Raw genomic sequence first — 14149 nt, forward strand, 5'->3', positions numbered from 1 at the left:
CCTGTGATTGGGGGCTGCCCTCGGCAGCGTTCAGGGGACCGTGTGGTGGCAAGGACCAAACCTGCATCGGCTGTACACCGATAGGGATAGGATAGGCCTCTGTGCTCTCTCTCTGGGTCCATTTCTTATGAATCTCTCATGTCCCTTGTCCAAGAACCTTCTACCTTGCAGGGGGACCTTCACAGAGCACGATGCAGCACAAGCATCGGCCAGAACCATGCGGTCGGCAGCTCTGTGCTCCAGAACACTTCCATCATCCCAAAGGGAAACCTTGCTGCCAAAGCAGTCTCTGCCCAGCCCCTGACACCACTACTCTGCCCAGGTCCCCACAGATACATGCCAGCAGGTGGTCTCGGGCTGGTGACCCAGACGGCAGGCTTACCACCGTGAAGGTGCTGTCCAGCAATGGCTGGGGAAGCCCAGGAGTTCCGGTGCCTGTTGGGGGCTCTGCGGTGGGGGTGTCGCTATGGCCCTCGCGTGCCTGCTGTGTCCTGCCTCCTCTTACACTTTACCCTGTCAGTCCTGGGCCTCAGCACCCACTTTCACTCTTTCTGGAAGCGTGGCCCCCAGCACCTTGATGTGTGAGTTGGGGGTGGGGGTGGTGGCACATCGCTTCTTCTCCACTGGCCTTTGCTGTCCAGGGTGTCCGTAAAGTGTGTGCACTGGACGCACCCCCACCAGAAAGAAGCCATTGCCGCCCCAGCATGTGCCCGAGTGCCACGTGTGCTAGCACTGAACCCCTCTGAGCAAGATGAGAGAGGCTGGACTCAGTCTCTACCAAAGGTTTTACTGAGAAGGACCAAGGGCGGCTCCAGGCCCAAGGGCGGAGGGCCTGGAAAGGCACGGCGGCGGTGGCGGCGGGGCCTCCTCTGGGACCAGAGGCCAGCTTGGCAGTCCCAGCACCCCAGCTGACTGATCCCTCTTTGGCACTGAGCTGGAACGAGGGTACCCTCCCTCCCGGCGGCCCCAGCATCCTCCCCCGCTTGCTTGGGATGGCAGTGTCGGCTGGTGGGGTGATGGCTGCCTCCCTTGCTGGCAGGGAGCTCAGGTTGGCGACGTTGATGCTTCCAGACAGGAAGGCAATAAATTAGCTGCAGCAGGAGGCAGGGGCACATTCTTCATGGGACTTGCTGGGAAATGCTGTGCAAATGTGGCTCAGCGCTCCAGGCGCCTGGCGGCGCGAGGGCGTGATGTGGACAGCTGTGGCCAGGGTGCCGCTTTGGCAGCTTCTGTGCACGAGGGACATCCCATGGCATGGGGACTGGGAATCAGCAAGGGGCCACTGAGTCTTTCACACAGAAGAGACTCAATGGGGGTGCAGGGAAGGGGCAGGCAGGGTGCGGCCCCTCCACTGTTCTCCTTGCCTGAGGTAGGGGCGGGACCCAGGACCCCACCTGGTTTGTGGCAGACCTGGGTGGCGGGAGAGGCATGGTGTGGGGGGCATGGGGGCTGCACTTTCCTTCATGTGATCCGAGGGGTGGGGCGCTGGGCAGGGAGAGGGATGGTCAGGTGGTGCTCTCTGGCTCGCCGGCCACCTCTTGGCCCAGAATCTGGCACAGCTCTTGCAGGCGCTGCTGCATCTCGGGGATGCCAGCCAGCTGCTGCTCCAGCCGCTGCTTCTCCTCCGTCAGGCTCAGGCGGGCCGCCGAGTCCAGTTTCTCGAACTTCCAGCCGCCCTCCCCATCGAACTGCAGCAGGTGCGTGTGGTACTTCCTGGGCAGGAGAGGGACAGGGACCCAGGTGCAGCAGTGCCCCAGCTGGAGTCAGGGCCTGGGTCCTCCCCGGCCTCCAGGGGCACAGAGGGCACCTACCACAGAGAGGGCCGGTGCGTGATGGAGAGCAAGGCGATGCCCGCATCCTTGGCTGCCTGGAAGATCTTCCCTTCCACATCGATGCTCACGGCGCTGGTGCACTCATCCAGGAGGGCATACTTGGGCCTGGGGGTGCAGGGGAGCAGGCTACAGACTGGCCCCTCGCCACCTGAGACCCCACCTCCTGGAAGCCCTGGGGCAGGGGGCTTACTTGTGGTAGAACATGCGGGCCATGCCAATCCGCTGCTTCTCGCCCCCCGAGAGGACATCCTTCCAGTCACACACGGCGTCCCAACCTGGGGGGCAACCAGCACCTGAGTCAGCAAACCAGACCTGGAGCCGCACGGGGGAGCCTAAGCCACACGCTAGAGACAGGCATGGGGAAGCAGCAAATGGCGGGGTCCTGGGTCCTACCAGAAAGGTGCACCCCCGCCTACACACCGCTGCTCTGGGATCCAGTCTCTAGACCTCGGCTGCTGGACCCCTTTCCGTTCTCATCAGTGGCCCCCAGTGCTGAGTAGGTGCCGGCCACAGGTGGGGAGGCCTTCTGGCCCCCTCTATACGCCCCATCTCCCTGCAGCTTGGGAATGCTTGTCATCCACACACAGGGTGACCCTCTGTAGCCTGCGCCTGCAGGCGGGGTGGGAGTCATGTGGAACCGTGGACATAGTCCCCGGGTGGCCCCTTCTAGTACATTCTCATCAGACAGAGGGTGCACGCCCTTGCCAGTCCCGGCCCTTCCTCGGTCCTCTCAGCCAGGATGGAACAGGACAGCACAGAGTGGGGGTCGGTGTGAACAGTGGGCACATGGGGCACCCCTGAGGCCGAGTGCTGGCACACTCCCACGGAGGGGTGTCGGGTCCTTAGAAGGTCGACACAAGAGTGCTAGCCCTCCCCTGCCACCTCCAGGGCTCCTGGGAGTGCAGATAGGGGGAACTGGGACCCCCATGGAGTGTCCCATGCTCGCCTTTCACTGCCAGCCATGCCCAGCAGGGGGCTCCTGGAGGTGCTGGCACTTTGCACTCTGCATGGTGGAACAAGTTGCCAGCCAAGGCCAGGCTGGGTTTGGGGACAAAGGGCGATTGATCCCCACCTGCTGGCAGGGCCCACCCCTACCTCCCTCCCGCTGCAGGATGTGACGCAGGTGCACAATGTCCAGGATGGCCTCCAGCTGCTGCTCCGAGCAGCCCTTCTTCCGCATTGCCTCTTCTGAGTCTGGGTAGATCACCTGGTCGCGCAGGGAACCCACCGACATGTAGGGCCTGTGGGACAGCGGTGTGGCCATGAGGGACTTAGGGCGGGATGCACAGCACACGCCTAGTGATACACACACACAGAGCCCTACACACATGTACACCCAGCAATCTACACACACCTACACACACGTGCATCCAGCAATACACACACACACAAAAACCCCACACAAACATGTACCCAGGAATGTACACACACACACACACACACACCTACAAACATGTGCACCCAGCAATCTACACACATGCATAAACATCCCTACAGACACTCAGCAACCCACACAGACACGCGCACGTACCTACATACATGTGCACCGGCAATCCACACACACCTGCACACACAAAACGTGCTCATGCCACACTAGGGCCTACATATTCCTACACATATGCTCACCCAAGCCCCCAGAGCGCCCACCAGAGGTTCTCAAAGTTACCTGCCTACTGTCTCATTTTCCAAAACAAGAAAAGGAGACATTGCCCTCCAGTCTAGAAATCTACCTTCGTTTTGGTTTGTTATTTGTTTTGGGGTTTTTGTTTGTTCTTGGGCCACACCTGGTGATACTCAGGGGGTACTCCTAGGTTTGCTCTCAGGAATGACTCCTGGCAGTGCTCAGTGGACCATATGGGATGCACAGGATCACACCCAGGTCAGCCACTTGGGAAGCAAATGCCCTCCCCACTGTACTATGACTCTAGCCCCTTTGAGGTTGATTTGTTTGGCCCCATGTGGCAGTTCTCAAGGCCTACTCTTGGCCCTGTGCTCAGGGCTCACTCCTGGTGCAGTTCACAGAACCATGTGGGGTACTGGGGTTTCAAACCGGGGTCAGGCACGAGAGGCAAGCGCCTCGACCCCTGTCTCTGGGGAAAATCCCCCTTCCTATGTTGTGGCTGTTGGTTTGCTTTGGGGGCTGCACTTCCTGGCAGGGCTTGGGGGACCCCGTGGCAATCAAACCAAAGATGGCTGCATGCAAGGCCATCACTTTACCCACTCTACTCTGTCCCACCCTTCTGACTGACTGCTCTACCTGTCAGGCAAGGGCACACGCACACGGTTAAGCACCCGCAGCCCGGCCCGCGCACCTCTGTGGAATGTAGAACATGTGTCGCGGCGGGGGTTTATAGAGTGCGCCACCGTACGTGGGCCACAGCCCACCCAGGATCCGGAACAGCGAGCTCTTGCCGCAGCCGTTAGGGCCTGTGATGAGCAGGTGCATGCCCTCCTCCACCTGTGAGCAGTGATGGGCTAAATCGGGGGTCCCCACACCCCCACAGGTCAGAGAGGGGGCAGGGGCCTCGAGCTTTGGGAGCTCGAACGGAACCCCAACTTGGACCCCATCCCCGTCCCTTCAAGCCCTGACACCAGAAAGCCCCGTCAGCCCCAGGCCACGCCATCCTGTTCCCCTTGGACCGCGCCTGAAAGGCACCTTCTGGGTGCAGCTTTGTGCTGTTTCATGTCCTGCCAGGCCCCAGTGCCGGTGGCCTTGTCCCGGTGCCACAAAGCCCCGCTCCCCTTTGGGGGGTTAGCAGGGCTGCGAGGCTGGGGAGCCCTGGGGTGTGGAGTCGATGCTCGGGACACAACTGGCCCCCAACCCACTCCCTGCCATGACAGCAGCATTCTCGGCCCTGACTCTGGCTTCCCTCAGTCTGTATGATGGGGTTCCCCCAATGCAAAGAACCCCCAAGACCTCAAAATCTCACTGTATTCGGAGCCAGAGTCCAGGCAGATGCGAATGGGGGTACTGAGGCATGGCAAAGGGCACATGGGGAAGATGTGCCTGCGGAGAAGGCCCGTGAGGCTGGAGCAGACAGGATGAGAAGTGGCAGACAGACTCAGGCCTGCTCGGGTCCCCATCTCCTTCCCTACCCCTGGCTGGTTATGCTGACCCACTCTCCCTCTCAGAACATCAGAGGCTGTCCTCACCGAGTCCCCCTGGCCCAGGCCTGGCTCACTGCCCTCTGCTGTGGGTGACCCCTGGCCCGGGCACAGGCCTACTGACCCAGCCGCTTGGCAGTCACACCCAGCATGCCCTGCTCTCCAGGTCCCTTAGGACCTGACCCCTAGGGCCTGCTGTCCAGCAAGCCCCCAGCCAGGTGCCAGGCCATGGCCAAGAGCATGCCCAGGGCAACCTCTGCCAGCCAAGTGCCCAAGTCCTGAGCTTTGCAGGGGGCTGGCGGTGGCCAGAGCAGGACCGTACCCTCAGTGCTCCCTAGCCAGCCTCGCTTTCTCGTTGCCTGTGCCGCCCATAACCAGCCACACACACCTGGACGCTGGCTAGGGCTCGTGGGCCCCAGGACAGACCCCAGAGTCCTGAGCTGTCAGCCTACACTCCAGGGGGCCTGCCCCTCCCCCGACCTACCCGGATGTTGAGGCTGGCCACAACCACCTCTCCTGTGGGCGTGATGATGGGGATGTTCTCACAGACAATCCCCTGCTCTACATCCACCACTTGGCCTGGCGAGAGAAGGTGAGGAGAACTGAGGGGGGCAGCCGGGCCCCTGTGGCAGTGAGCCCCGCCACTTCGGGAAGCCTCCCGGGTAAGGCAAGGTGGGTGGGCCGGTTGGTGGGCAGTGAGGATGAGAGGGCCGCCTCACCTCGGATCTGCAGAGGCCCCTCCACACGGACACCAGACCTCACCATGGTCCTGGGCCCCACCGGCACATCCTCCGGGCCCCCGGGCCTCTTGAAGTGGCAGTGCTGGACGTCGTCGAAAACCTGGAACATCTCATGCACGCGGGCTGTGTAGCCGGCCAGCTCCGTCACCTGCGGAGTCGGTGCCACTCAGCTGCGGAGGGGGCACGGCAGGGGCGGGGCGGGGGTGTGTGGCAGCGGGTTACCTCCTTGTAGGAGGAGATGATGCGCTCGATGGCGTCAGCTGCGGCTGTGAGGAGGTTGCGGGCGATGGTGAAGGCCTCGGTGCGCTCGCCCACCAGCTCCTCCTCCTTCATCTCCAGGGCTGCCTTCCTCACGGCCTCGGAGTCTGCAGTGGGACATCAATGGTGACGCCACCCCCCGTTAGCAAATGGGGCTGAACCACCCACATGCACAGCAACACCCCCCATCTCGCAGCCCACTAAGGGCTAGCACAGGCTTCACATGTGGCGGGGCCCAGGTTCGATCTCCAGCACCATCTGAGCATCACCAGGTGTGGCCTCCAAACCCCAGCCATTCCCTCAATTTCAAAAGCACACCCTCACTTCAAACGCAGCCCTGGGCATCTGCATGTAAGCGAAAATGACAAATCCATTAGAAGAAATAAGGGACTCATCTTCGTCACCCTGGATTTCACACAAGGTGGCTAAAAATGATAGCTAAAACCCGTGCAGTAGAAGGGCTTTATCAAAATGAACAACACTTGCACTCCAAACACTACAGTGAAAAAGTGAAATGATAACACATGGATTGGGGAAAATCTGCAAACCATGGGACTGATAAAGGAGGCACTGGAATCTATAAAGAACTTGCAGGGCCAGGGAAAGAGCATAGGAGTGGAGCACTTTGCCCTGGGTTCAATCCCTGCCAGTTCAACTTTTTGTTTTTAAACTGACACTCAGGGGGGCCGGAGCGATAGCACAGCGGGTAAGGCGTTTGCCTTGCACATGGCTGACCCGGGTTCGATCCCTGGCATCCCATATGGTCCCCTGAGCACCGCCAGGAGTAATTCCTGAGTGCAGAGCCAGGAGTAACCCCTGAGCATCGCTGGGTGTGACCCAAAAAGCAAAAATAAATAAATAAATAAATAAGCTGACACTCGGGGCCCAGAGAGATAGTACAGTGGGTAAGGTGTTTGCTTTGCACGTGGCCAACCCGAATTTGATCCCTGGCACCTCAGATGGTCCCCTGAGCTTACCAGGAGTGATCCCTGAACACAGAGCCAGGAGTGAACCCTGAGCATCAATGGATATGGCCCCAAAGCCCTCTCCCCAAGAAAATGAGACTTGAGTTATGGATGTAGCTCAGTGAAAGAGCACTTGCCTTGCATGCGTGAGGCCCTGGATTCGATCCCTGGCAGCATGAAAAAATAATTGAATCTCACAGTGATTCAATTAACACACACACATATAAACATTTTTTTAATGAAGAGACACTCCTTTATTTTCTTCCCTTCGCTTCCTCCCTTTTCTACTTCCCTTCCATCTTTCCTCTCTCTCTCTTCTCTTTCCTTCTGCTTTTGGGCCACACCTGGCAGTGCTCAGGGCTATTCCTGACTTGGTGCTCAGGGTTTATTCTTGGTAATGCTCAGGGGACCACATTTGGCTGGAGATAGAACTCAGGCTTCCCGCATGTAAAGCGTATGCTCCAGCGGACTGAGCTAGCACTTTGCCCAGTTTTTCTCAATTCAACCAGAGACAACCCAATTGAACACTAGTCAAGGACCTGAACAGACATTCCCTCCCCCCAGAAATGCCGCATGGGTGACCAATCATCATGGGATAGAACATCAATATCACAAATAATCAAGGAAACGTGAATCCAACCTCAACGAAACAGCACTCCTTACCCACTAGGCTTTCTGTAACCAAGGAAAGACATTAACAAGGCAGTAAGGAAACAGAGGACCTGGAGCCCTCCCACATGGCTGCCGGGCAGCAGGAGTGGTCAGGTCGGGAGAAGAGATCAGCAGCTCTACAGTTACCCTCCGCTTTCCAGCCCAGCTAGCCAGCCACGCCCATCTGGACACCCAAGAGAAATGGAAACACCAAAGCTCAGAACAACATCCCTCAGAGCAGCCCAGGGTGGGAACCATCTCCGTGTCACCCACGGGCAAGAGGCTGAGGCCACGGAGGGCCCGTGCCGACCAGATTGTGCTCCCAGCCATAAAAGGAAGGAGCTGGAGAGTCATCCTGTGATATAGGGGGACCTGGAGAACAAGATACGGAATGAGAGAAGCCAGATCCCAGAGCTTCAGAGTCTGAACTTCTGTTTACATGAGCTGTCCAGAGGCAAATCCAGAAACAAAGCAGGTTTGTGGGGGCCAAGGGATGGGGCTGGAGATTGTAAAACTCAGCAAATGGATCAAACCCACTGACTACAACCTCCAAAGGGTGGAAATCAGGGGGCCTATTAACAGCGCCTCAGTAATTCCGATAAGAAATCACTGTGAGGCCTTTGGCTCTCATTCTTGGCTTGACTGGTGGCTGCATCTCCTCACTGCCCTTGCTCAGGGTCTGCTACACATGGTTCCTTCCCGCTACCCAGCTGCCCAGAGCTGCTGCACCCCAAGCCCCCTTTCCCTGTATCCTGGGAGTCCCCTCCAGAGGAGCAGGGCTTTTTTTTCTTTTTGGGTCACACCAGGCGATGCACAAAGGTCACTCCTGGCTCTGCACTGAGGAATTACCTTGGCGGTGCTCAGGGACCCATACAGGATGCTGGGAATCGAATTCCGATCAGCCGCGTGCAAGGCAAATGCCCTACCCGCTGTGCTATCGCTCCCGCCCAGGAGCAGGGCTTTGACAGAAGGAAGGTTCTAGAAATGGCAAGGGGGAGCAAGGAGGCCAACTCTGAGGGTCCTGGGGTATAGGTCAGTGTGCAGTGTCCACTGCGGTTCTTACAGGGTGGGAAGTTTCCAGAGAGACAGTGCAAGGACTCTATCCCGGGGCCACATGGAGCCCCAGATATGGGCCGTAGGACTACGCTGGGGGAGGGACTCAGTGCACAGGAGACAGATGGGTGGCTGCTCACCTGGTACTGCTTTGAGGCCTGGCACAGGACCATAAAAACGTGCACTGGTGGGGGGTAGGCTGCACCCCTAAAGTGGATGGTGTGGGCCGACTTCTTGCAATGTCCCCAAAGGCAGGAGTGATGGATGCCCTCCTGCTGTTGTGCTTGGGGTCCCAGGCACCATCTGCAGTGCTATCAGGCCACCTGTGCCCACACCGAGGGACGCGAGGCAGGCATTGCAGGGCCCTGGAGGAATTGAGGCCGGGGAACCAGCCAGGCCATATTATTCCCAGGGCGACTGAAGGTGGCTCCTCCTCTGAGGTTCTCTGGCTTCGTCTGGTGTAGGGGTGCCCATGGCAGCTCTGCCGTGGCAAAGCCTCTGCTCCAGTTAGAGTCACTCCCCATGGGGGGCACAGTGGAGATCCCCAGGGTTGACATCTAAGAGAGCTCAGGAGTTGTCACACAGCCCTCAGGCCACACAGCAGCTCTCGAGCAGATGTGGACTAGAAGGAACGCAAGAGGAATTCCCAAAAGTGAAAGGAGAGGCCGCGCAGGTGCCTGTGGGCCCCCCGAGACTGGAGCGGGGAGCTTTGCACGCAGGGCTGGGCCCTTGGTCCTCTGAAGAGCAGGTTTCCTATGGGAATTTGTCAACCTGCGTCAGCACCAGTGAAGAGGACCGCCAAGTGCAGGAATCCGTATTTCCCAAGCCACAGGAAATGAACCCCAGAGCTAGGGAGACGCTCCATCCCAGCATCTCATGCACCTCTGAGCACTGGCATGAGTGATCCCTGAGCAACACCGCCTGTGGCTTTCAAACCAAGGGAAGAAGAGAAAATAGTACCAACTAGTTCCTTAGCAGGAATGCTGGGCATGGACCAACACGTGAGCCAGCAGCTCAGGGGACCCCCAGAAGTCTGGGTGCAGGCTGGCAGACGGAAGATAAGGCTGCCCCCCAATATGGTCTCCAGGTACCCCAATCATGGGTGACAGACCGTTGACAGAGGAGAAGTGAGCGACAGCAGAATGGGGGCACGCAACCAGTTTGCCGTCTCTACCGTAAGGGCAAATATGTTTCCAAATGTCTACTTGGGAGAGAGACAGGACTCGGGGAAAGTACGTGAAAGCCAGAAGAGCCAAATCCAGTGAAGGCAGATGTAGAGCAAGCTGGCAGTACCAGGGAGAGCCACAGAGAAGGGCTGACCCAGGCACTGGCAGGGAGGGGAGGAAGAGGAGGAAGAGGAGCGCCGAGCAATACAGAAGCTGTGACAGGCCAAGGCCCCATCTCCAGCAGGATCCGGAGGCCCGACAGGGAAGGCCAGAAATGGGGGTGCCTCCAGAAGCAGCCCACACCCGACAAATATTACTTCATTACTTGGGGGGATAGGGGTAAAACAAAGACCTTTTCTTAGACGGCAAAACAATCGCGGCGTTCCCATGATGAAAAGCAGAAAGAACTTTCTGGAAACTGCCTTTCTGGAAGGAGGTAACCGCGCTGCAGGGAAAGGGCTGTGAGCAAAGAAATTCGTCAACAGGGGATCAGATTCGAACACGTAACGAACCAAGGGGGCAACAGCCCAGTCTGAAGGCCAGGGAGAGCCTGTTCCAGAGGGGGGGGTGGGGGGTCGGAGCTGCTGACTGACCCCTACCAGCTCTCGGGGTGCATGCAACCAGATAAGGCTGTGCACGAAATGAGTAAGAGGAGGAAAGAGACAGGAAGCTGTCTTGATGGTGGCAGACGTGGTGTGACAGGCTTCCCAGTCCCATGGGTGGCAGGCAGCTGCCCTCATCTCTGGCCAACGGGCCAAGCCCAGCATGGCTCTTTCCCCAGCCTCCTACCTCCAGGCCGCAGTGGGACCTGTAGGGTTCCAGGACCTCAGTGGCCTGGGACCACAGTAGCAGGTGCAGGCGAGGGGTAGAAGGTCGTGACGCTGTCTGGGACTGAGTTCTGGTCCCAGCGTGGCCCAGAGTCACAGCTCTCACCTGACTCTGAGTAGCCGGTGGCGGTGATGATGGGGACGGCCACCATGAGCAGGCCCGAGGCGCTCCACACATACTTCATGAGGAACTGCTCCAGCATGACGTACCACAGGCGGCCCAGCAGGATGAGGTTGATCTGTGAAGCCAGGTCCTGGTAGGACTGTCGGAGCAAGGCCAGCTCCACCTGTGGGCGACATGTGCAGGCTCGCGGGGATGTGTGGGACAAAGGCACGACCATGGGCATGGGCTGCCCACATGAAGATATCTGGGTGCCTGCCCCACAGACTTAGGGGTCAGCTGCAGTGAAGAGGGGACTCCCACCTTCCAAGCCCCCCTCTTCTCTCTTGGCTCCGAGTTGGGACGCTCACCAGGCTGGATCCTGAACCAAGCAGAGGGTCCTTGGGGGCAGAAGGCAGTGCCCCTCCTTGGTCAGGCCTGGATTGTCACCCTGATCCCAGACAGCCCGCACCATGAGGCCTCAGCCCAGCAACGGGCTGGGCTTCCCAAGTGCTCCTATCACCAGGAAGCGGACAGTGAATGGCAGACAAGGAGCACCCCTGTGGCAGTGGCAGAAAGGTGGGGGGGGTCACGTTCCTTTCCCAGCTGAGCCTCTGTGGATTTGTCCCCACAGCCTGCAGGGCACGTGCTCACAACAGCAGAGGCCCCAGGAGACCCACGGCTAACTAAGACAGGACTCCCTGCTCGGCCAGCAGAATGGGATGCTGCGTGTGCCTGAATCCATGTCCTAGCAAGAGCCACACCGCCTACAGTCTACACTCCTGTACCTCTGAGCCCAGGTCAGGGACTGTGGGGATGTCGGGGGCCACACAGCTATGGTTCTGTCTGTCTCTGCGGCCAGCAGCCCAGCACTCACTCCCGCCCTTCGCCTGGGACATCAACAGGCCCTGGGGCCCCTGCTGGCTGGGCCCCCACATCCTGATGACCACAATACCACATGGCGCAGGCAATCTTTCTTCTGCCTGCTCAACCGCCATGAAATTGGGCTTTGCCTCCAGCCCTGCCTCCTGCACGCCTCTCGGAGCACCCTGACAATCCCGGCTCGTGCTGGGAGCTGGCAGGAATGCCAGCCAGAGCTGACAATCTAGCTTCAGGGAACGTGCCAAGCACCTCACCCAGGGCCACAGCTGTCTGCCAAGGCCCTGCAGGCCACCCAGAGCGCGGGAGAGCGGGAGCAGAGGAGAGAGGAGGGCGCCCAGCTGGAGCTGTTCTCTTTTTAGGAATCCAATGAGACCATGTCATAAGCAGGTCCCTCAGACCCAGGCCAGACATAGAGGCCTTCAGGATGTGCCCCTCCCCCCTGCCCCCGCCCCCCCAGAAGAACTCGGAACCGAAACTGGAGTCGCAGAAAGCCAGGCCTCAGGCAGCTGCAACCCCAGGCACGAGGAAGGGGAGGGGCGAGGCGAGATAAAGGGAGCCCTGGCCGGCAGTAACCTCGGCCGGCCCACCAGGAGCTGCGCCCATGTGGGGGCCCCGGGCGGAAGGGCGGCCACGGGGAAGGGGGCAGGGTGGCTGCCAGGCCCGCAGGAAAAGTGCCCTGCTGAGCAGGCCCCAGCCAGGCATCCCGGCCCAACCCCCTGCCCCCTCACTGGCCTGAGGGCCTTGACCCCAGGTCCAGCCCCCTCCACTGCTGCGGCCTCCACGCTGCTTGTTAACCTCGGCTTGGGCTGAGTCATGCCCATAATGCACGCCAGCCCAGCCAGCCAGCTGGGCGTCCAGCCGGCCTTCAAAGGGCCCAGGGGTGGGGGGGTTTGGGGGCCCAGGAACAGCCAGCAGCAGGCCGGGCCGGCCCACCGAGGGGCCCAGCTCCCACCCGGCAGGCGCCTCCTCCCAGCCGGTGGCAGCAGTGAGGGGAAGGTGGCGCCGCACAGCTGGAACCGCTAGGATCGAGGATGGCAGCCCCAGGCCAGCCCGGCTGCTCACACAGCCGGAGAGGAAGCAGAAGTGGCCTGGGGCAAGCAGGCAGCCGCCCCAAAGTTCTAGCTTCTCTATTTCTCTGCCAGGGCCTGGGCTGCCCCCCCACCTCCCTCCCTCAGGCCCGCCGCACACCTCTGGCCTCAGCTCCCTGCAACCTCCCAGCCGCGCGGCCTGAACTGCCCCACCTCATGACCCCCATAGAAGGCGATCTCCTCCGAGTTGGCCACTACGCGCGAGTGCATGTAGCGCAGCTCCCCCTTCCTCCGCGCCTCCTCAGCTACCAGCTCCCCAAACTTGGGTGAGAAGGCTCGCAGCACGTTGGCAGTCAGGAACACCACGAGGCCAGCGATCGCCGAAGGCCAGGCTGTTCCCGCCCCGCGGGAGCGGGCTGCCCGGATCAAGGTGTACGCGGTCACGGCTACGTCGAGCAGCGGCTTGGTCAGGTTGGAGTAGAGGTGGGCCACCGAGGCAGCGAAGGCCACCACGTCCTCCGTCAGGGACTGGTCAGGGTTGCGCAGCCGCCCGTCCATGTTGCTGACTCGGTAGTAGGTCTGCTGGGTGAAGTAGAGGCTGTAGGCGTGGGCCACAAGGCGGCTGCGGAAAGCCAGGGCCAGCTGGCCCTCCAGGTAGCGAATGGCACTGTTGATGAAGGTGGCCGGCAGCGCGATGAGGAGCCACTGCATGAGCTGCCAGCCGAAGGCCCTCGGGTCCTTGCGCACGATGCTGCGCGCCAGCCGTCCATCCAGGCGGGCCACATACACGGACAGAAAAGTCCGGCTTACCAGGGTGGCCGAGTGCAGGGCCAGCAGCCCCGTCTCCCGGCACAGAAGCCGAGGGAAGAGCAGCCGCAGGAGCCACAGAAGGCGCCGCACAAACGCCCGGTTCACACCAGCCTTGGCCTCTGAGGCCAAGTCTGCGGGGGCCCTGGAGGTCCCCTGCGTGGACACTCCTGCCGCTGGTGGCTCCTGTGGGTTCCTGGCTGGAGCCAGGCACTGGCGCAGCAGTGGGTAGATCTTGTGGACCCCATAGGCCGTGAGGGCCAGGACCACAGCGCTGCGCTTCAGCACGCTCACCCGAGAGGCTCGAGGCACCGAGAGCACCGTGGGCATGTCCCCTGCGGGTTGGACCTCACGCAACAGCAGAGGCAGGTAGTCGATAGTTGGTGGTCTAGACAACTGGAAACTTCACTGTGGTTCCCTAGACGAGCGCTTCTGGCCACCTGGGCGGTCCTGGGGCCCCTGGGTGATGAGCTCAGGGTCCTCCAGCTTCGCAGCCTCTTCTGCCAGCTGAGGTGGAGAAAGTTGTCAGTCCCCCAGTCCTGGGGTCACAGCCTCCAGAGATCTCTGGCAGAGAGGGCGTCTCTTCCACTCCTCCTCCTCCTCCTCCTCCTCCCGCCCCGCTGTCGCCCCTCCCTGGGGCACCGGGAGCAGCGTCTGCTCTGCAGGCTGGCTGAAGCGGCAGTGACTCCACCACCCTCCCGGAATCCCCACCTACCCACCCCTCCCCAGGGGCGA

The 14149-nt window shown here is 60.4% G+C and overlaps 1 protein-coding gene across 1 annotated transcript; it reads right to left on the reverse strand.

Annotated features, from left to right (window-relative positions):
* Positions 1-749: 749 nt before the first annotated feature.
* Positions 750-13995, reverse strand: ABCD1 (ATP binding cassette subfamily D member 1). The gene is made up of 10 exons (XM_004606605.2): positions 12821-13995; positions 10704-10884; positions 5900-6042; positions 5657-5825; positions 5422-5516; positions 4145-4290; positions 2928-3073; positions 2023-2107; positions 1812-1937; positions 750-1713 (listed from the first exon to the last, which is right to left on the reverse strand). The coding sequence occupies exons 1-10, from the start codon at positions 13742-13744 to the stop codon at positions 1506-1508; spliced, it is 2223 nt and encodes a 740-aa protein (XP_004606662.1). The 5' UTR covers positions 13745-13995; the 3' UTR covers positions 750-1505.
* Positions 13996-14149: the final 154 nt, after the last annotated feature.

This window comes from Sorex araneus, chromosome X (genome assembly GCF_027595985.1).
Source record: "Sorex araneus isolate mSorAra2 chromosome X, mSorAra2.pri, whole genome shotgun sequence".
Lineage (NCBI taxonomy): Eukaryota > Metazoa > Chordata > Mammalia > Eulipotyphla > Soricidae > Sorex > Sorex araneus.

Coding starts and splice junctions, on each gene's coding strand:
- ABCD1 (XM_004606605.2), bottom strand. CDS start 13,744: ATGCCCACGGTGCTCTCGGTGCCTCGAGCCTCTCGGGTGAGCGTGCTG. Junction 5,826..5,899: donor TCATCTCCTCCTACAAGGAG/GTAACCCGCTGC, acceptor CCGACTCCGCAG/GTGACGGAGCTGGCCGGCTA. Junction 2,108..2,927: donor CATCCTGCAGCGGGAGGGAG/GTAGGGGTGGGC, acceptor GTTGCCCCCCAG/GTTGGGACGCCGTGTGTGAC.